General features: G+C 44.4%; 1 protein-coding gene across 2 annotated transcripts in view; it reads right to left on the bottom strand.

Annotated features, from left to right (window-relative positions):
- Positions 1–15,028: 15,028 nt before the first annotated feature.
- The window catches only part of LOC146784167 (uncharacterized), a 901,426-nt gene continuing 894,015 nt past the window's right edge, over positions 15,029–22,439 (bottom strand). For both annotated transcript variants that reach the window (XR_014970387.1, XM_085633210.1), the window contains one exon: positions 15,029–15,796. Coding sequence is in view for 1 of the 2 variants with exons in the window: in XM_085633210.1 (XP_085489336.1) it covers positions 15,730–15,796 (67 nt within the window). In the remaining variant the exon portion in view is untranslated. The remainder of the gene's footprint in view (positions 15,797–22,439) is intronic.

Genomic DNA, 22,439 nt, shown 5'->3' with positions numbered 1-22,439 from the left:
TATTACATCACTCATGACATGGTCAGTGACATCACTCTTCACATCAATGATGACATCTGAAATGACACATTGTGGATTGCGGTCGCGCAAGTTATAGTTACCTGATCTAACTATAACGTGGAATTTCATTGGTTTTTTACGAGTGAAATGTACAGCTAACTATAACATGTGTGAAACCTATGGTTTTTTAAGTGAAATTGCAAGGTTTTTTAAATGCTAATTCCTAACTATAACGTGTGTGAAACCTATGGCTTTTTCAGTGAATTTGTACGGTTTTTTAAATGCTAAGTTATGTATTTTTTTTTTTTTTTTTCTGGGTTTTCACCATGCGCACACGCACCGTGCGCGCGCAGTTCATACCGTGCGCGCCTCGCCTTTTTTTACACAGTAACAATTTTTTTTTCTCTCTTGCGCACGGAGCGCGCTTACAGATATATATATTGATTTAAATGCTATTTTCTCAGGACCTACTGAACAGATTTACACCAGACCTACAAAAGGCACATCCTTGACCTGCGGACTACCTCTCTGCCAAATTACAAGTAATTCTGTTCAGCCGTTCGGGCTGTAGCTCGGACTAAAGGTCCTATGGAAAAATGCATGGGGAAAACGCGTTTTGGGACCCCCCTTTTTCTCAGCCCCCGCTTGACGTATCACCCCGAGACTTTTAGGGTAGGAGCTGAACGGAGCGCCCCATTAGTTTTGAAAATTTCGCGAGGATTCGTCAACCAGCGCCAAAGTTATTCAAAATAGAATTTTTAGATTTCCTATGGAAACACAGTCCTAACTATAACTATCTACTGGCGACCGCCAGTAGATAATATATATATGTATATATATATATTCACTGAAAAAAACATAGGTTTTAGGGACGTTATAGTTAGAAATTAGCATTTAAAAAACCTTCGAAATTCACTGAAAAAAACACACAGGTTTCTGGGATGTTATAGTTAGTTGGACATTTCACTCGTAGAAAACCAGAGAAATTCGGCCATTATAGTTAGTAGAGCTAACTATACCTCACGCCCCTGCAATGCACTGGTGATGATGTCACATATTACATCAGTCATGACATGGTCAGTGACCTCAAATGACATCACTGATGACATCATCCAGTGAATGTGTGTTTCTGTAAAGTTTAAATACGTTTCATATATGTAGAATGATGTAATATGTGACATCATCAGCAGTGCATTGCGGGCGCGCGTGTTATAGTTAGCTAAAATAACTATAACGGGGGAATTTCAATGGTTTTGTATGAGTGAAAAGTCCAGCTAACTATAACGCCCCCTGAAACCTTTGGTTTTTTCAGTGAATATATATATGTATATATATATATCTTCAAAACAACTTCGGCGCAGTTACCACTAACGTATCCACAGCACAGAGAGTCCACAGTGATTTCTTTAAGGTATTTTTTATTTTTTCTCTACACCATAAGTGCAAAAGTAAAAGGACGGTCGACGCATTTCGGCTGATGCCTTCGACTGGACCATATATATATATGTATATGCCAAGGAGTTTTGAAAAATGAGTGGGTGTATAAGTGTCTGAATGGATAATTAGTAGGTGCATGACTGATTGTATAAGTGAATGATTAAACGTATCTTAGTGAATGCCTGGGTTATTGAGTAAACTGTGTAAATGTCTGTATCAGTCTGTCAGTTGGTGTATAAGCGGCTGCATGGGTTGGTGAGTAGCTACATGACTGTCTATTTAGGTTATTGATTGGTTGTCTGAGTATCTGTATGGGTGCCTGAGTGTCTTTGTGAGTGGGTGGGGGGTGGGTGACTCTGTGCATAGATGTGTGAGAGGGTGATTCACTGGGTACATGGGATCAATTGTGCATCTGTGAAGGGCTGTATGGGTTGGTGAGTGTGTTTATGGATGTGTTGGTGAGTGAATGGATATCTCAGTGATATATATGTGAGTAACTACATATGTAAATGGCAGTATATGTGAGTGTTGGAGTATATAAATAACTATACGTGAGAGTGAGTGATTGTGAGAGTGGCTTTATGGATGAGTGTGTGCTTGTATCAGTGATTGTATAACAGAATAAGTATGTGTTAGTATTTGTATAAATAAGTGAGGTAGTCTGTGTATAACTGTATAGGTGAGTAAATGGGTGTGATTGAGTCTTTGCATGATTGAGTAGGTGTGTGAGTAAGTCTATGGATGAGTGTTCGTATGTGAGTGTATGTATTGGTGTATGAGTGCATATGATAGTGCTGTATTGATGAGTGACTGCATGTATGAGTTACTGTATGGGTGAATGAGTGAATGTGTATGTGTAGACCTATGAATCACTGAGTGGGTATGTAGTAACTGCTATTAGTCTGTCTATGCTTTCAATATTGGAAGTCTGTATTTTAGAGTCGGTGTATAAACGTTTTATTAGGTTGTGAGGTGGTGCATCAGATTATCACATGGATGATGTCATCAGTGATGTCATTTGAGATGTCATCAGTGATGTCATCAGTGATGTCACTGACCATGTCATGGGTGATGTAATATGTGACGTCATCAGCAGTGCAATGCGGGGGCATGAGTTATAGTTAGCTCTACTAACTATAACAGCCACATTTCTCTGGTTTTGTATGAGTGAAATGTCCAACTAACTATAACGTCCCAGAAACCTGTGTTTTTTTTAGTGAATTTCTAAGGTTTTTTAAATGCTAATTTCTAACTATAATGTCCCTCAAACCTATGGTTTTTTCATTGAATTTCATAGATTTTTTAAATGCTAATTTCTAACTATAACATCCCTGAAACCTATGATTTTATCAGTGAATTTCAATGCTTTTTTAAACGAGAATTTCCAATTATAACGTGCCTCAATCCTGTGGTTTTTTCAGTGAATTTCTAAGGTTTTTTAAATGCTAATTTCTAACTATAACATCCCTAATAAGTTCCCTTGAATCCTGAAAGTCCCTGGTGGTCAATTAGCCTGCCAGGTTCCTCCAGTAAGCCCCACAGAGCTGCATTGCAGAGAGGTGTTCCTAGGCCACGCCCCTTTTTACACCACACTGCGAACGCAGCTTCTGGCACACTGCTGCTCGGAAGATGAAGTCCACTTGTGTTCTGAGGTCCTCAGGACACAAGAGAACCTCATCGCCCCACCAGCAGTGCACCAGAAGCTGTGTTTGCAGAGTGGTGTAAAAAGGCACGTGGCCTCAGACCACCTCTCTGCAACACAGCTCTGTGGTGCTTACTGGAGGTACCTGGTGGGCTAGTTGGCCCCCAGGGACCCTCAGGATTCAAGGGGACTTAATCCCCCAATTTACTACGTGCCAGGGGATGTGTTTGCACACTTGTAATATCAGGCCCCGCCCCCTCCCTGCACCACTGAGCAAATGTGCCCAGGCACATTGTAAATTGGGGGATTAAGTCCCCTTGAGGCCTGAGGGTCCCTGGGGGCCAACTAGCCCACCACGTACCTTCAGTAAGCACCACAGAGCTGAGTTGCAGAGAGGTGTAAAAAGGGGCATGGCCTCGGACCACCTCTCTGCAACACAGCTCTGTGGCACTTACTTTACAAAGCACCAGGAGGTGTGTTTGCACACTTGTAATATCAGGCCCGACCCATCCCTGCACTTGTGCAAACGCGACCCCTGGCACGTTGTAAGTTGGGGGATTAGGTCCACTTGAATCCTGAGGGTCCCTGGTGGCCAACTAGCCCACCAGGTACCTCCAGTGAGCGCCAAAGAGCTGCGTTGCAGGGGGGTGTAAAAAGGGGCATGGCCTTGGACCACCTCTCTGCAACGCAGCTCTATGGCGCATACTGGAGGTACCTGGTGGGCTAGTTGGCCCACAGGGATGCCCAGTATTCAAGGGGAATTAATTTCCCAACTTACAACACGCCATGGGGCGCGTTTACAGAGGGGTGCAGTGAGGGGATGGGGCCTCCGGTGAGATGCCGGTTTTGGTTTTTTATGCATTTTTTAGAAGTGGAGCTGTGTAACCCCCCTTCTTTTTCTATTTTTTGGGCCCTGGGGACTCCATCCCTCAGGGCCTGACCCCTTTTAAAAAAAAATACTTTTATTAAAAACGGGAAGGGGGCCACGTAGCCCCCCTCCCGAGACCAATTTCTGCCATGAGGACACAATCCCCCAGGGCATGGCCAGACTTTTGCTTTTTAAAAAAAATTATTTATTTATTTGGAGGGGGATTGTGTGCCACCCCTACTCAGGCCAATTATGGCCCCTGGGGCCCCATCCCCCGGGGCCGGCCTTTCCTTTTTTAAACTTTTTTTTCCCATGGGAGGAAGGGTCATGTGGGCCCCCTCCCAGGCCACTTCTAGCCCCGGAGACCCCATCCCCTGGGGCCTGGCCGCTCCATTGGGGACCATGGAGGAGACCCAATGCCTGCGGGAGCCGGCATTGCTTTTCCACAAGGGGAGCTGCTGACATGCAGCTCCCCTTGAGGAAAAGCAATCTTGCTTTGCTTCATTGAAGCGAGAGCAGGTTTCCCTGCTCTCGCTTCAATGAAGCAAAGCAGAGTTTGCTATGGCAGGGCGGGAGCCGCACGGCTCCTGCCCTGCCATAGCAAACAGCAGTGTCCCGGGGGTGGGAACCCCGGGACACTGCAGGAGCCGGCCCTGGGGGGTGGCGGTCCCCAGGGCCATCGAGGGCTCCAGGAGGGGGGCTGTGTGGCCCCCCTCACAATGTTTAAAGCCCCGGGGAGGTGGTGGTCTCTGGGGCCTGGGGTTCCGTAACAGACCCCCGGAATTGAATTCAGAGTGCCCCGAGGAGGTGGTGCTCCCCGGGGCAGTGTGGGGGGGCTTGAGCCCCCCACACTAATTATTTATTACATCCTCAGGGAGGTGGCGGTCCCCAAGGCTTGGGGGGCCCACAAGGCCCACCCACCCTTATTTAATAAAGCCCCGGGGAGGTGGCGGTCCCCAGAGCAGTGTGGGGGGGTGGGACCCCCACACATTATTTTTTTTTCAAATCTCCAGGGAGGAGGCGGTCCCCCCGCACATCATCAGCCTAGCCCCGGGACCTGGCCCACCCTGGAGGGCTCATTAAAATGAAGCGCGGGAGCCCGCACTTCATTTTTTTAAATGTTTTAGCAGGATTCGCGACCCCAACGTGAATTCCGACAAAATTATAACTAAAAAGAAATTGTCCCTGGGGTCCTTGTGGGACCCCCTGAGCAGGCCTGGGGGGTCAGGGCATTTCTACCCTGCCCCCTTTTCTTGTTTTTCATTTTTTTTTTCACTGTTTTCTTGTGACTCAGTTCTACCGAGTCACAAGATGGCTGCCAACACTTCCTGGTTTGGAGTGTTGTCAGACAATCAGAGTGAAGCTCGTGCTCGGGAGGGTTCACGAGCCCACCGCGGCCACAGATATCGAAACTTTTTCTTTTTCTAATTTCTCAGGAACTCCTGAACGGATTTACACCATTTAAAAAAAGGGCTCTTTCTGAGCCAAGACCAATCTTTTGGTCAAATTTGATGTAATTCCATTCAGCAGTTCGGGCTGTAGCTTTGTCTAAAGTTTCCTATGGAAATTAACATGGGGAAAACGCATTTTGGGACCCCCTTTTTTCTTGTCCCCCGCTTGTGGAATCACCCCGAAACCTTTAAGACAGGAGCTGACCGGAGTGGGCCACTAGTTTTGAAATTTTTGGCGCCAAAGTTATTGGGAAAAGAAAAAACACTTTTTGAATAGAAACAAGGTCTTAACTATAACTACCTACTGGCGACTGCCAGTAGGTAATATACATATAGATATATAGATATATATATATATATAGAGAGAGAGAGAGCTATAGAGATATAGATTTATAGATATAGATATATATACAGTGTTTTATATATAAGTATATGAATATATAGATACATACACACTCATACATATATACTATATATATGTATGCATGCGTAGATAGACAGACAGACAGATAGATAGATAGATAGATAGATAGATAGATAGATAGATAGATAGATAGATAGATAGATAGATAGATAGATAGATAGATAGATAGATAGATAGATAGATAGATAGATAGATAGATAGATAGATAGATAGATAGATAGATAGATAGATAGATAGATAGATAGATAGATAGATGGATAGATAGATAGATGGATAGATAGTTAGATATGAGCTTTTTGCATACCTGCAAAATACTTACATTTTCATTATAAAGGCATGCATGGTAAAGGCATATGTGTTGTTAAGGACGCGTTTTAAAGGCATGCATAGTAATGGCATGTGTGGTTCTATCATACATTCTGCAAAAAGTGATCGGTAGAATGATTGAATTAATCTCAGCCACTGGTAATTACTCGGGTGCTATTCCAGTCCATTGTTATTTTGCACACCATGGCACCTCAGATTGGACTTTACATATGCAAATCAGCCCTGGTCCTGCTTTAATATGAGCAGTCCATACCAAACTGCCAGGCCAGGTTCTCCTCGAACCGGGACACAAGCAATCCAAGACTGGTTTTGCCATGATTGGGGCTTGTCAGTAAGATGTAGCTTTGTTCCACTGACACAGTGAGCACAGGGCACAGGCCCATGTTTCGGCATACCTGTTGCACTTAGGGCATCACAGTGAAGCATAGAAAAAATGATGAGTGAAATGCAGGAATTAATCTGAGCTATTGGTAATAAACCGGGCGGAATCCCAGTTCATTATTATTTTGCACACCATGCCAGATCAGTTTGCACCCAGCCATTTGCAAATCAGTCCCAACCCTGCTCCAATCTGTAAATTCCAGCTCGAACTGCCAAAGCCAGGTCCTACCTAGACCGTAACACTACTGGGATCATCAGTCCAGTGTAGTTTCATTCCAGTGGCACAGTAAGTATGGAACCCACATTTGGGACTACTCGTTGTACTTAAGGCGCAGCACTGAAGTATACACAAAAGTGATGGGTGAACTGCTTCACTACTTAGACTCCCCACCAGAAAAAGCATTACCAAAGGTAAGTAACATTCTCTTCCGATTGATAGTTCTAACTGCAGATTCCTCACCTTTAAAATAGATATCAAAGCAGAACCATCCAAGCTGGAGTGTCTGTGGAATAGCCTCAGACCAAAAAGCCTTGCAGGACCAAATGGGTAAAATTACCCTCTCATTTGACCTGGCTGTCAAGACAGCAGTGCTTCGTCACTGTGTCCACTGATACCCACGTTGCAGCCCGACAGATGTCGACGACATGCACTTCGCATGCTGATACAATGGTAGCAGCCTTGACTCTAGTAATTGAGGCCCTCAGCCCTTCCGCAGGCTTCTTCTTGGCCAGTGCATAGCAGATCTTGCTGCAGCGGACTATCCACCTTGACTAAGTTCATTTCTGCACAAACAACTTTCTTTGCCACTGGCAATCCTACATGCATGTGATGGCCTGAGGTGTCAGAGATGTAAAAGCTTAAGGCACTTTTGTGGTCCAGCCGATGTAGCCTCTCCTCCGCTTTTTGAGGGGTGTGGTGGTGATGGATTGCCCAGGCGGTGACTGACCATGAGGGTAACACCCACAAACTCAGATGGAAGATCGTACACAGTCAACTGCTGCTGCTTAACCTCCAAGCGTCCATGTATAAAGGTAGAGATTGCACAGATTCTGGTGCAGAACCGTGCCCTGTTGCTGGCACAGACAATCCTCCTGAATGGTAGCCTGATCAGAGCACAGATGCCAACGCCAGGGCTTTCCAAGTACCACACTCTCCTGGCCTAATCTGGAGCCACCAGGATAACTTGGATCTAGGCGTTCCTGTTCTTCTTTAGAACTCAGGCAGGAGAGCCAGAGGTGGAAAGGCATACAGAAGTCACATGCTCCCCTTTAGCCTGAGTGCTTCTCCTAGAACAGACTTTCTTGGAAACTCCAACACACAGAAGGTTTGACACTGCACATCCTTCACTGTGGCAACAAGATCCAGCAAGGATTATCCCCACTATTGAAAGGTTCCCTGCCCCACCTCAGGGTCAAACCACCAATTGTAGTCTGGCAGGCATCACCTGCTCTGCCCTGGTATTTAAAGACCTTAACAGGTGGTTCATAATCGGGGAGATGCCCTAATCCGGCAGTAAACTCAAGAGGTGCAGTGCCTCCTGGCAAAGGACCCCACTTTGGCATGTTTGTTGTAGTACTATATGGTGGTAGTGTTGTCTATGAGAACCTGCTCCAGCCTACCCTTGATCGACAACAATAAGAACTTCCAATCCAGCCACCAATTGGAGGACGAGTAGCTTCAACAAACATATGTGGAGCCGGGTTTCCACCATAGAAAACCAGAGCCCTCTGATCTCTACCTCTTCCAGATGTCAGCCCTGGATTGGAAAGGGAGAGTGGTCAACTGCTAGTCTGGGTGCAGTCAAACGTCCACCACTGCTGATCTTGTGCAGTCTCATCTGAAACCTGGATGATGTCTGCCAGGTTAACCTGGTATGGGCCCACTGACACTTCAGAACCTTCTGTATAGCATGCATAGGCCACCTCTTGATGTTGGCGAGCAGGATGCATGAGCCCAACAGGCCAAGAAGTCTCAGAGCTACTGTCACCAAGATCCAGGACAAAGGCTGACACATTGGAATTATAGCCTGAATATCCTGGACATGTTGTGTCAACTGAAAGGCCCTGAAAAGCAGTGGGTTCATGATAGCTCCTATTAAAGGAATTCTTTATGAAGGAGTCTGGTGAGACGTCAGCTTGTTGATCAAGAACCTCAATGATGTCAGGAGGTTTGCTGATGTCTGGAGGTAGTCTACAACCGCCTGTGGCGAGCCCGGCTTTAACTGCCAGTCATCAAGGTACAGCAAAACTGATATCCTAAAACCCAATAGGTGCACGACCACCGTCATCACTTTTGTGAACACCCAGGGGGAGCTGGTAAGGCTGAAGAGGAGTACAATAAGATGAAAATGCTCCTCACTGATCTTGAACCACAAGTAACGTTTGTGGGACTACAGGACAGGCAAATGAAAGTTCACGTCCTGCAGTGCAAGGCTACCCTCCCATTGGCTGGATCAAAGGCAGACCGAATTTGGGCCAGTGTGAGCATTCTGAACTTGGCTGTCTGCAGAAAGGTATTTCAGAGGATTAAGATCTAAAATAGGATTTAGGCCTCTGTTCTTCTTCGGCATGAGGAAATGGAAGTATTAACAACTCCTCCCTATTCTTGAGGTTGGCGTCATCCTGATGGCCCCTTTGAACAGTATCTTTTCGACCAATTGCAGTAAGATAGATGGGTGGTTCTCTGAGAGCTGCCCGATGTCTGCAGAAGCTGTGAAGTATCAGAATGAAACAGGAGGGCATAACCCTGATGGACCATCTGGAGGGTCCATCTGTTGGATGTGATAGACTGCCACCCTGGGAGGAAATGTCTGATCCTGCCTCGCACAGGGTGATTGTGCGCTTCTAAGGGCACACTAAAGTAGCTTGGGAGCTGATGTCATGGGGACAGAGAAGAAAGTTGTTTCTGGTGATCTGTGTGATGTCTGATTGATCCCCATCCCCAAACAAGAAAGGTCTGTGGTGACTGTTGTGTTGACTATACACCAATCCTCTGTAGTAGCCTCGCAAGGGTCAAAACTGATGAAGGAAATGTCTGCTTTCCTTAAAGTGTTCGAGGACATAATCAGCCTTTTCACTAAATATGCAAGGCTCATCAAAAAGGGATGACTGTACGTCCCCAGAAAAACCTAAGTATCGCATCAACATGTGGCGACGGAGCACCAAACTAGTGATGGCTGCTCGCCCCAAACAGTTGGTACTGTCCATGCAAACCCAAAATACATAATTGGCTGCGTCTTGGTCATCTTGAATGGTTGGGGTCAAGGTGGCCCTGAACTGTTCTGTGGCTACCTGCTAGATCTCGCGGGCCGAGTCCTAGAAGGCAAGCTTATAGATGCTGAATAGTAAGACCATATTGACTGACTTCAATGTTACACTGGCTGAAGAGAACCTGATTCCCAACTGGCTAAATCCTTTTCAACTCCATGTCTGGTTAAGTTATGGGAAATGCATTTGGATTCACTTTTCTGATGGAATTCTGGACTACCAAACTCTCAGGAGTAGGATGCTGTGTAGGCAAATTTCAGTCCCAGGTTCTGGTCTGTGGCGTCTAACCACCAGTCTGTTCTCTGGTGGGCATGAGCAAGGCATAGCCCAAGTCCCCATAATGGTGTCAGTCAGGACATAAATAAATGAAAGTAAGGGTTCAGATCAGACTGATCCAGGGTGCAAATCTCAGTATGGACATTTGTCTTGGCTACGACAGAAGGCAACTGTAGTCAGGAGCTGCTGGTCTAGTCACTAGGCTACTGAAGCACTGTCCTCCGTTGGGGCACAAGTGGCAAAATCAAACCTGTATCAAGTATCCTATGGCCTCCTGTAAGTCCAAATACAAAATATCCTAATCATAATTAGTTCTGGGCAGTAAATTCTGTTCGGCTCGCAGAATTTGGGTAATTTTGCGTTCCGCGAAGAACAAATTGCCCAAAATTCTGCGTTCTGCGGCTTTGAGGAATTTTTTGCTTGTTCGCGTTCTCAAAATGCGTGTTCGCGAGATATTTCCCCCCCCCCCGAGCATGCAAACAGCGTTCGCGAACAGGAAGAAAGCATCTCGAACAAGCAATTCCGCGTGTTCACAGAATTTCTGCGTGCTCGTGGAGATTTTTTACCGTATCGCGAAGCTTTGCGTACCGCGACTACGCAAATTCCGCACACCCCTAATCATAATGTGGGGGCACATCTTCCCCATCACCACAATTGCCATCATCAGGTGGTGGCACACTGGTCAATATCCAAGCCAAAAAGATGGTATTAAAGGACAGCTAAATGATAAAAGGAATGTTTTATCCGAGATTGAACAGGAAACAGATTGCCGGATTGGAGGTAAAGCGTGACCTCAGTCGGGGTATAGAGGGATTCAGATCAGAGTCAGACAATGGGGTCACCAGGTGACTCACCTCCGGTGATGGCAATGTCAGGACAGCCATCAATGAAGGTGGAACTGATGTAGATCTTGCAGCATGAATGAAAGTCAGCACTGGAGTTCGTGAAGAACCAGCAAATGGTTGCAGGGGCTCTGAGCGTACCCAGAATGGATGTGCCAGTGTTAATCTGACAGGAAGCCCCTGTCCATTTTTGGGTCCCCATGACATGCAAAAGGGAACAGGAAGAGTGCAAAGAATACAAAGAATACCTCCTTAACCCCTTCGCTGCTGCGGACATTCCGCTGCAGCGCTGGGGGGGCAGGGGGGCAGCGCGGTGGGCCTGTGCTCATGACGGAGCCGCTCCGTCATGAGCCACAGTTGAGCTGTGCTCATGACGGAACGGTTCCGTCATGACTCCGCCCATTTGCGTTGTCCCCTCGCACAGGCGGGGAAACAGCGCCGCGGAGGCGGAGCGGCCGCCAACAGGATTGTCATGACGGAACCGTTCCGTCATGAGCACACGCCAACCGTGGCTCATGACGGAACGGTTCCGTCATGAGCAGGGAAGGGGTTAAAGGCCATGAGCTGCTGCAGGATCACCAATGGCCCTGGAAATTTGGGATGCAATGGGATAAGTTGCGGAATCAGCAAATCCATCAGAGATTGGGAGCGAGATCTATTTGCACTTTGATGCCCTCTGACTTTTCTTCGGGCAGATAGTGGTGCAATGGGGTTGAGCCCCGCTTCAATTTCTTATGCTTCTTCTTCTAATTGGACTTCTACTTAACAGATGACCTTAACCGCCAGGAAACCCTGTCACAGGAACAGCCTCAAGAGTGGGAACAGGTCTGTGCCCTTGACTTTGAGCCGGTCCTATACGAGGTCCATGATATTTTTCTGGTGGTTGGTGACATAGAGCTTCAATTCACTGTCTCGGATCGGCTGTGGGTGCATGACCGCACATAAACTGCACGATTTGGATCCATTCCCAAGCTCAAACACCAAAGACACACCTCTTTCGTGACTGTCACCAACATCTGTTTCTAACAGATGCGGCACAGTTTGAACCCTGTAGTCTTCCGTGAGGACATCATTCCCTTGCACACAGGAAAACCAATTTGGAAGAATTAATCAACCGATAAAATAGGGAGCGGCGCTCATAATCTGTGTTCAAAAGCACAGAAAGAAAGAAAAATGCATCTATGCACACAGGTAGTGCTTATATGGGGCTCCCCTCCATCACTTCCAAGGCAGCACAAGGCCAACACAGAGCCGCATGGCACCACCTAGTGGACCATGGGAGCACTGCCGAGAAAACTTCTGGATCCAGCTCCGTGGCTGCGGGGTATTCTAAAAGTGATGAATTTGCGGTTAGAAGTATTCATCAGAATAGAGTGTTAAAATACTTAGGGGCAGATTTATGTGCCCCTTGCGCCTCATTTACGCCGCCGTTGCGTCACTTTTGTGACGCAGCGGCGGCGCAAATCCTGCGCCATGCTGCGGGGTATTTACAACGTGACGCATCTGGGAGATGCATCACGTTGTAAAGCCCTGCGCCTGAAGTAGGCGTACCTGTGCAGGGGGGGGGGCGTTCCGTCGCAGGAACGCCTCCTAAAAGTGGCTGAGTGAAATCTACAAGATTTCACTCAGTCACTTTTGAGCCAATGCTGCGTCAAAACCCTGCGCCTGCTTGAAGCAGACATAAGGATTGACGCAGCATTGTAATGATAGGGCACCCCCGAGCCTTGCTGGAGCTGCGTCGCGCTTGCGACGCAACTCCAGCAATGCGCCACCCTTCCGCAATCAGATGCGTCACGCATCTGTTTATCCTTGCGCCACGATTCGCTGCATTGTGAATGCAGCGCATCTATTGTGGCGCAAGGGTAAACTTTTGTGACGCATCTTCCTTCGCGCATCCCAGCTGATTTGCAGGGATGCGCCAGGGAACATAAACCTGCCCATTAGTACATCTGGCCCCATGTTCTTTTAACCATAATGTTGGTAATTGCATCGTAAAATGTACTCAACTTTTTAAGTACGAGAAAGTCATGTTTGTGAGGAAAAACTGAAATATTTTTATATTTTGGGCTTGGGAAAATCTGCCATAAACGGATTTCATAAAGATGCAGATTGATGACTTTGCGGATTACCCTAGTTTTCTGCACATTGAGCATTTCTGTTTTTTCCCTCCTTGAGGTTTTTTGTTTTCCGTTTTTTTGTCATTGTTGACTAAGCAAAGGTACCCGAAGGTTGTGAAATTCGAATTTGACTACTGTTGAGATTTTCTCGTGTCAGTTTTTCATGTATCAGATTTTTCTTTTTGTTAGTTTTATTTATAGAAACAATATTGCATCTACAAAAACACAATACAACTCTGAAGCAACCTTTCCACCTTTGTACAGAATATGAAACCTACCTGATGTCAGTTGTCAGTTCTCAAGGCTTTAAACCTTAAGTGAGGTTCTGAAAACCCAATCATTCTCAAGTCATTCAGGTCCTCTGCTGATGAATAGATTTAGGTTTCCGCACATGTTCGGCCATTTGCACAATTTGCAATTGCTTCCCATTGTCAACAAGATATTTTTTAAATGTCATAAGGCTACATTGGATACTGGACCTATTTCCTCCATGTTCTGATAAATTCTTCTTCTCACTCAGGTTTCTTCCTCATGTCTGATGAATGGGGCTGAGGGACAGAGCCTTTTCTGATTGGAAGGCAACAAATTGGAATTATCTGCCTCTGTCCTGACAGACTATTCAGGATCACATGTAGTTCCATAAAGCCCTGAAAACCTGGCTGTTTTCTGCATACACCTTACATTTGCCTTGTGCTCTAACATAATGGTGAGGTCACTATTCACACTTGGTAAATATCTATTCCTTTCCATTCCACTTCATTACAGGAGCTGTTTCAAGTAGGAAACCCATTCGCTGTTCTTCACTCATGAGTACTATGTTATGAGGAGATCCACTTCTCTAGTTTCTAGGTCTGTTTTTACAAATACCTTTAAAAATCTAATAGGACAGCAATAGAGTCTGAACTCTCATGAGTCTCAGTGCTCTTCGTTTGTCGCTATTTTTCCAGGAGTTTTCCAATGCTACATCCTAGTGTCCATCCCATCCGTCCATCAGCTTCCCTAACAGACAGATATGCTGAGAATACAGGGTTTTATACACGGTGTTCATGGACATGCACTATAGCACAATGCGTAGGCAATATAACAAAATGTTTGTTCTTTTCTGTGTCTCGCAAGAGGGAAGTGGTTACATTTGAATAATAATTTAACTCCAGGAAGAATTGCTGGGGTTCTTTTCTCACATAAGTGCCTAAGCCTATTTATGGTTTCCAGTTCCTTCAGATAACCTTATTCTCCACAGAGTTACAAAACATCCCCATTCTAAAGCTGATAGCATACGTTTCCTTGTACTCAATTATTCCCATACAGAGGAGCACATACCCTAGTGTCAATGAACTAACTCCCTTGCTCTCCAAAAGACTGTCCATTGAGCATGGACTTTCAGAATCTCAAGCTCTAAAGCCCCCTGGTTATCTAGGCCTCACTGAATCTTCAGCCACTAGTCCCAGTTTCCTGGGACTCCCAACCCTAAAACACATACAGTCTGTGGATTTCGAGAAGATTGTGCCAGTGTCCATGAACTCTCTGAAACCCCAACAGACCTGTCGAGTGTTTTTGGACTCATGGATCTCTCAACTCTAGAGTAGAGAGATCTATTCCTCTGTGATTGTTCTGTGGTTTAAAAAAAGCCCCTAATTTCTCCTAATTTGAAATAATGCCTCAGAACAAACGTAAAATGAGTAAGCATTTCCCAGCTGTCCTGTTATAAAACCACATCTCTCCAAAAGTGCCTTAAGTCCAAACAATTTTATCGAATAATACTTTTTTGCTGTTGAATTTACAACCTCCACCCACACGCTCTATGATGAATGTGAAAAGTACAATTAGAGATCCACTTCAAAGAATACACTCTTCCAACATGGGCCCTCACTTGGTGAAGTATGCTGTTGCTAGAAGGGCGATGTTGCATTTTGTTCTGATGACCCCACTCTTTACCATTGTTGCACAGTTATACTATTAGTGTTGCAATGACCTTATTAAGTGACAAACAACATTCTTCCTGTGTATGTAGTGCATCTGCAAGAAACACCACAATTTATTAGTCATCATTATCCCTGGAAAATGTGCAGTTGCATTGCATAAGAGGTTACTTGATTATTTAGTCTTTAGGTTTTCCCACTGGACCACAGCAGGAGGAATGGATTTGAAAACATGGACCATGGCAACAGCTGGGCATTCTTCAATGGACAGACAATGGTCTGCCCCAACAGCTGAAACATTGATAGGTCAATAAATCACTGGCATTCAGATTTCAACATGACCGTTTTCAGCTTGAAGGTTTTATCCAAGTCTTGATGAGATATGGGGAGCACATTATCAATTGCAGTTGAAAATTCAACCTGAGGATTTCAATGAACCAGCCAATCACTTGAGTATGTTTCACAAGAATTTTGGCTGTGACTGATGGATCTAAGAGAAGAAGCGCTGATTCCTCACCTCCCTCCTCAAGATGGCATGTAGAAGAGTCTGAAGAAGGCACTTGGCGTCAATTTAAAGAAGTCTTGCTTGGAATGTATGAAATGTTTGGAACAGATATGGACGCTGAAAAGTTCTATTGGAAGTATTGTTTTAGGGATGGACTGCTGCTGATAGGAAAGAGAAATTTGGGATCAGCCCCGACCCTTATAGAAGCTCCAGTGGATTCCCTTTCCTTCGAATTTCCTAGGTTTCTTGTTGTCTTCTGTTTGGCGAGAACAGTTACAAGAACTCAGTCTTATCCTTCGATACGTCAAATGCCACTTTAGGCTCATAGCTTTTCTGCTTCCTGGAAATGAAAGAAAACAGGAAAATAATTACAAACAGGAAAACAGATAGTGCGATTCCAATTTCTTCCAAGCCAGTGATTATATCTAAATAAAAAAGGGGCAGACCTTGGATAAGGAAAGGCATTGTTGACGAAGGGATCTCAGAACTGGGTCAGAAAGGTCAGAAATTGGGCAAGAAAAACAAAATGGAGTAAACAGAGCTTGCTGAGTCACTTCTGTGGACCTGATGTACAGTGGTAGATTTGCAAAGCACTCACCATTTTTAGGTTGAGCCTAGGCAGCGCATGTGCATGCACTGCTCTGCAAGGCATGCTGTATCCAGAATATATGCTTAAAGCACCTCCCATCTTTTCTGTTGGCTCTTATTAGTGCCCTTCCTAAATGCCTGCTTTTGTGGTTGAAATGCTTAATTAGTCCTGCCTTTTGGTGTTTCGGACCCTCCCAGCTGACTGTTCCTGTTACGTTTGGTCTTACTCTTTTTTTAATGTATTTTCCCTCCTGTGCACTCTGTTTATTTTTTTGCTTTCCCTCGGCTCGTGTATCAGCACAGCGCCCGCTTCATGCAAGCCGTGCTTCATGTTTTGGATGTTAATGTGATTCTGTGCTTAACTGACGGCATTCAGTTTGCTCCTCGGCTCGTGTATCAGCAGGCGCCTGCTTCACGGATGCCGTGCTTTATGTTTTGGATGGTAACGTGATTCCGTACTTAGCTGATGGAATTAGGTTTGCTAATTGGTTCGTCTTTGGTCCACTCGCAATAAATCTAACAGAACGCATGCATTTATCAGCCTCACCACGGTGTAAGGACCCCTTCTGAATATGATGAACCCTACCATCCCTCACCACATTCATCTCCCACCGCCCACCTCCCTACAGTGTTCACATCGCCTTATCTGCCGCTGGTAGCTATCCCCCACTCTCTCTCTTCCTTTTCCTCTTATTCCCTCTGTTTCTGTCTCTGTGTCACTCCTCCTCACTTGCTGAAAACCATGACTTCAACAAACTGTTCTTACCCTCTCTTTCCTCTCCTTCCCTTTATTTGATCCCCTGTGAAAAAGATCCAAAAAAGAAAGAAACACTTTGGCTGCAAATGTCGTCCTTTTCTAAAAGTTTTCTATTCCAAAGTGCAGCCTTGGGATGGGGAGAAAAAAAAACGGTTCAAAATACGAAAATTTTCATAAAAACGATATAAAGCAAGACAGAGTGGTCGCAAAGTGGTCATAATTGGTTTTATTCAGAACCACACACATTAGCGCCACTTTACAGAGTTTACCAGGGAAACACTACTTTCATTTCCTCATCTTTCTTTGAACAACATTGTTTTTCCTGGGTGGGGAAGTGCACCATTCCTGGAGGTACTGCAATACCTGGTTGATGCATAGAGTGGAAAATGTGATTCTTATCAGCTGTTTTCCTTATTTTAGTAGATAAAAATGTTTACTGTGGCTCTGTGTTCAGGGATGTGTTTTTTTTAAGGATATACGCATTGGAGATTGAAACGAGTCCCTTTCGGGCCCTGTAGTCATGTCCCTAACTTTTCAGGCAAAAACACTCATTGATTTTTTATTAATATTTGTAAAAGTGTTAAGCTAACCATGCTGTCCCCGCTTACATTTCACATGCTTTACTTAATCTTGCATTCGCTATGAGTGGTTGCTATTTCCAGAATGTTGTCACTTTCTTTTTTTCAGCCAGCATATTACTCTTCTCTCTCCTCCCTCATTGCCTATTTCCCGTTTTCTGGTTCTCCAGCGCAGCAAGTTCATACGAATGGAAATAGCGCTATGCAAATATCACTCCACTGCATACAAAAAAGCTAAAGTAAAAAATATTGTTATTTTCAACGCCAAGAGCTCTAACTTTCACAAATGCATTGCAAAAGCTTGTTTGCGCAGTGGCTGCTTTGCGACACAATCGCAGTTTTGGGCTGTAACTGATGTACATATGAGTCACTGTGCAAAATAACCATTTGCAAGGAGAAGAGATCTCACGTCTCATGTATTATATGCGAGAATAATGCAAATTGGTTTGAGGTTTGAAAGACAGCTAAGCATAACTGTCTTCAAATAAAGCCATAATGCTGCCCACCAGAAGGGCTGCATGCTGCCATTATAAACCACCAAAGTGGAACATCATGATGTGGCATGTCACCCCTAAGCGTTTGGGTTAGGGGCGTGAAACTGATCACATCAGTGATCAAATCTGCACAGTGCATCTGTCAGAGTGAGTGACACTGATGGTCTGAGTTAACCTGGTGCCACAGGATCCTTCTCTCCAGTTGGGCACTAAGATGCCTCCTGCTGACCCCAGAGGGGATCCTCAGTGCAGAGAAACTCAGATTGTCTGCTGTAGCTGTGGCATCACAGATTGCCTCAGCAATGCCATGCAGGCATCCCTACCCCACAGTAGAGCGAGTCGTGTGAGTACCCCAGCAGGGAGTGGGACTAGGGTGTTAACCAAGTTTTGCTGGGACATGGGCAGCTGTGTTTTCGGGCCTGAGTTGTGTTGATGCCACTGTGAGTTTAGTGGCAGACAGTGAGTCTCTGGTTCTGCTGCAGCCCACCAACACACTGATCCTGTACTCAGCCATGAAATGTGCTGGGTTCCAGCAGTGCCAGATGCACACCGAGGCCGGGTAAGTGAATTGTCACAAAGGAGGTCTGAGAGTACCCCGACGCTTGTGTTTCACTTTAGTACATGATGAAACTGCATTGTATCTATGAAAACTTCAACATTCGGTGATACCTGAACACCTGTCCACATCAACTATTTAGTTCATGTTTCTTTGTGTAACTGATTTAGTGGGGGTTTGGTGTTATTTTATTCACTTTACATTTATTTTGAGAATTGTTCCCATTTTACAGATGTGACTTCCCGTGAAGTCATCATTGTCAAGGTTTGTGTGACATCACTTCTGATTACATTATCAATATGCAAATTCTCTCGCATAAGAATTTTGAAAATGTGCGCGTTCTGAAGGAGCCACAATAATTCCTGCATCTTTAGCCCTCCAGTGAAGAGAAAAGAAAATACAGATTTTAACCGCGTCCTACATCACTATTAATAAGCATCCATGTTGCTTTGTTTGATGATGTCTGCTGCCTTTTGAGACAACTGTGACATAACGTACTTGATGGCCCTTTAATGTGCATTATGGGACATGTTTTCCAACTTACCTCAAATGTTTGGGATTGCAGGGATTGGTACCTCCATTCCTGCATTCACACACAGCCTACTTTTTTTAATTCCACCTCCTTTTCTTGAACGGAACAGAGGGTGGAATCAAAATGAGAAAGGTATGTGGCCAATGACATTGTGAGGCAGCAGGCAGCGGTTGCATAGACAAAGCCCCAGCTATGATTCACAGAGTGGAAGCTTTCGGTACCTGACAGCATCCATTTTGTGAATCAGTATCACCCTCGTTTGCAGGTGATTACATTGTCAGTGGTTGTGACTGTACTTGTAGTTGCAAAGCAGTTATACTTTGCACTCAGAATTGGAAAGAGTAGTGGCGGAGGACCTATCATGTCCAATCCGCCTTCCCATTCACCATGAGTAGTAATATATCTTTTGTACAAGTTGCTCAACCTGTGATTTTCCAAATCGCAGGTCTTTTGAAAACACAATCCTGCTCTAAATTCAAAGAGTTGTCAAATTTGACAAAGAAGCAATAAATAAAACAAGGATGACCTTTTTAAGGAGGGGGGGGGGGTGACAGAAGTTGGGCACATAGGATACTACTGATGATTTTGTTGACACTTTTAATGATGACCTTATCTGGTGTTGCTGTGGGAAGAACAGTGAGCAGCCTAATTTGATTAGGTAGTCCAGGTCTGGCTTTAATGCCTGTTTAAGCGTGTCTACATATCTATATTTAAAGCATTAGCTCAGTGCATGAGCAAAGTCACATGCGGTGAGTCAGTAGTGTTGGCGTCCCATCTTGCTATTTAAAACAATCTGTTGGCTTCGTCACTAATTGTTTGATGAAGATCCCTTGGCCCTGCAGGTCCTTCGGTGAGGCAATAACACTTCCAAGCGAAGGTGTTAAAAATCCAGGCAAGAAAGAACAGCAGCGCCAAGAAACAAGAAATAACTAGCTGACAAAGGAACACAAACCGGTTTAAATGGAGCGACTTAGAGGAAGCACAGGGCATACAAGTTTTCAAATAGGAGCAAACAGTTCAAACACAAACATGCATATGTACAAATGAATGCTAATCAGGAGGTGTGAACCTCTGATTCCACAAACAGTGTAACCTTGTAGGCCTAGAATGGGGATTGACTAAGTGGTACTGGGGCAGCATATTACACGAGTGAATGAAACAAAAGAAACAAGCATTGCCACAGCCAATAGGTTTTGCCTCGGTGACAACTATTGGCTTTGCCAATGTCTTTTAGACATATTGTACAGCAACATGGCGGCTGTTCAGCATGGCTAAATGTTCATGGCATGGTGCAGGGGAGAGTGGCGTAGAGGAAAGTTGGTGTAGAGGAGTGGATTAGAGTGAAGTGGAGTAGCGTGGAGTGGCATAGAGTGGAGTGATGCAGAGTGGCGTAGAGTGGCATAGAGTAGAGTGGTGTAGAGGGGCATAGACTCTAGTGGTATACATTGGAGTGGCGTAGAGTGGAGTGGCACAGAGTAGAGTGGAATGGAGCGGAATAGAATGGCATTGAGTGGAGTAATGTAGAGTAGAGTGGTGTTGAGTAGAGTGGCATAGAGTGGCGTAGAATAGAGTGGCATCGATAAGATTAGAACAGAGTGGAGTGGCGTAGAGAAGAATGGCATAGACAAGCATGGCACAGAGTGGGATAGTGTGGAGTGGAAAGGAGTTAAGTGGCATAGAGTAGAGTGAAGTGGTGTAATGTAGTGTAGAGTGGAATAGCATAGAGTGGTGCACAGGAGAGTGGCATTTGTAGAGTAGAGTGCTGTACAATGGCATTGTGTGGAGTTGAGTCTCATGAAGTAGAGTGTCATGGACTAAAGTGGCGTAGAGTCGAGTGAAGTTGCATAGAGTGGAGTGGCGCAATGTGGAATGGGGTGTAGTGGTGTAGAGTGGAGTGGAATAGATTTGGGTGTAGTATAGGTGGGTGGAGTAGAGTTGCCTGAACTAGAGTGGAGTGGTGTAGAGTGACAGAGAGTGGAGGGATTTAGGGTGGTGTCGGGAGGAGTGGCATAGAGTGGAGTGTCGTAGACTGGAGTGGTGTAGTGTAAAATAGATTGGCATAGAGTAGAGGGGCATACAGTGGAGTGGACTAGCATAGAGAAGAGGGGACTGGCATAGAGTGGAGCAGTTGGGATGGCGTGGCTTGGCATAGAGTGGAATCGAGTGGTGTAGAGTGGAATGGCTTAGAGTAGAGTGGCATAGAGTGGAGTGCCATATATTTGAGTGGCATAGAGTAGTACAGTTGTGGTGTAAGTAACTAAAGCATCAATAGAGACAGCAGATAGTGTAAAAGCAAGATACATAAGAAACTGTATAGCTGTGTTAAAACTAGGAAAGCATATCCAGGAATAATACTGAAACACATAAAATAAAACAATAGTGTGTTGCAATAGCACAAGAAAGAACAAAGACGATGAGGAGCACAAGTACTTGGTCGATGCTCTAGAGAGGAGCTTGTACAAGAAAGGAAGGGAAGCCTATGAGAGTTAAGCTATCAAAAGATTGCAAATGAGTGTGACAACAAAAACAACTAATAGTATGCTGTGGGCATGCTATAAGCCCACTGAATTGTAATGAATGCATCATGCAAGCGAGGCCTAAAAATGTGCTGTATACATGCACCTTAGAACATTACATAGTTTAAAGGAAAATATGGAACCTATAGAAATAAATATAAATGTATCTAGAGCACTTTTGTCTCGGTACACAGTTGCTAGTTCTAGCACAATTTGTTTTGCAGGGGGGGCGATCAGAATAAAGGTGTGATCTTTTTATTCATGGAAGTTGATTAACAAAAATGCCAGGCTTAGTGGAATTTAACTTATACATCCTTTGACCTTGTTTGCATCATAGGAAGTGACATATGACCTTTGATCTCGATGTTAAGACCCCAATGACAAGCAAACAATGAATTTTAATAACATAGGGCCTTGTTCACAAAGGTAACTTATGCTTTTGAGTAATTTACACTTTTGAGTAAGTTTACTACTTTTTGTTTATTCACAAAATCAGAGTGCAGTAGTAAGTCCAGCACCGCACGGGGCCAACTATGAAACTGCACCACCCTCCACAGAAAATAAAGCAGATAGGCAATTAAAATAAAATCATATAGGAAATAATGGTAAAATAAATTAAGAATGTCAAAATAAAGTTAATTACTCAAAAAAGTTACAAATATAAATAACTATGATTTTAAAGATAATAAATATATTCAAAATAATAAATATGTATTATTTATTTATAAAATATTTGAATGCCCTACTTTGAATTGAAAAATTCATTAAAAAATGTCATTAGAATATAACTACATTCATTTAATCGATTCTATGAATCAATTGTAATAAATATTAATGGCATCAGGCAGGAATCTTTTTTTAATATAAAGTTCAGTAAAATATTATTAATTTAATATATGTCCGTTAATTAAAGATTTTTTTCAAAATGAGGTCAATAGTGCTAGAACATTTTATTTGTTTGG

This window comes from Triturus cristatus, chromosome 11 (assembly GCF_964204655.1).
Source record: "Triturus cristatus chromosome 11, aTriCri1.1, whole genome shotgun sequence".
NCBI lineage: Eukaryota > Metazoa > Chordata > Amphibia > Caudata > Salamandridae > Triturus > Triturus cristatus.
Note: the sequence above shows the minus strand (reverse complement) of the source record. Positions and strands in the feature narration are given on the sequence as shown.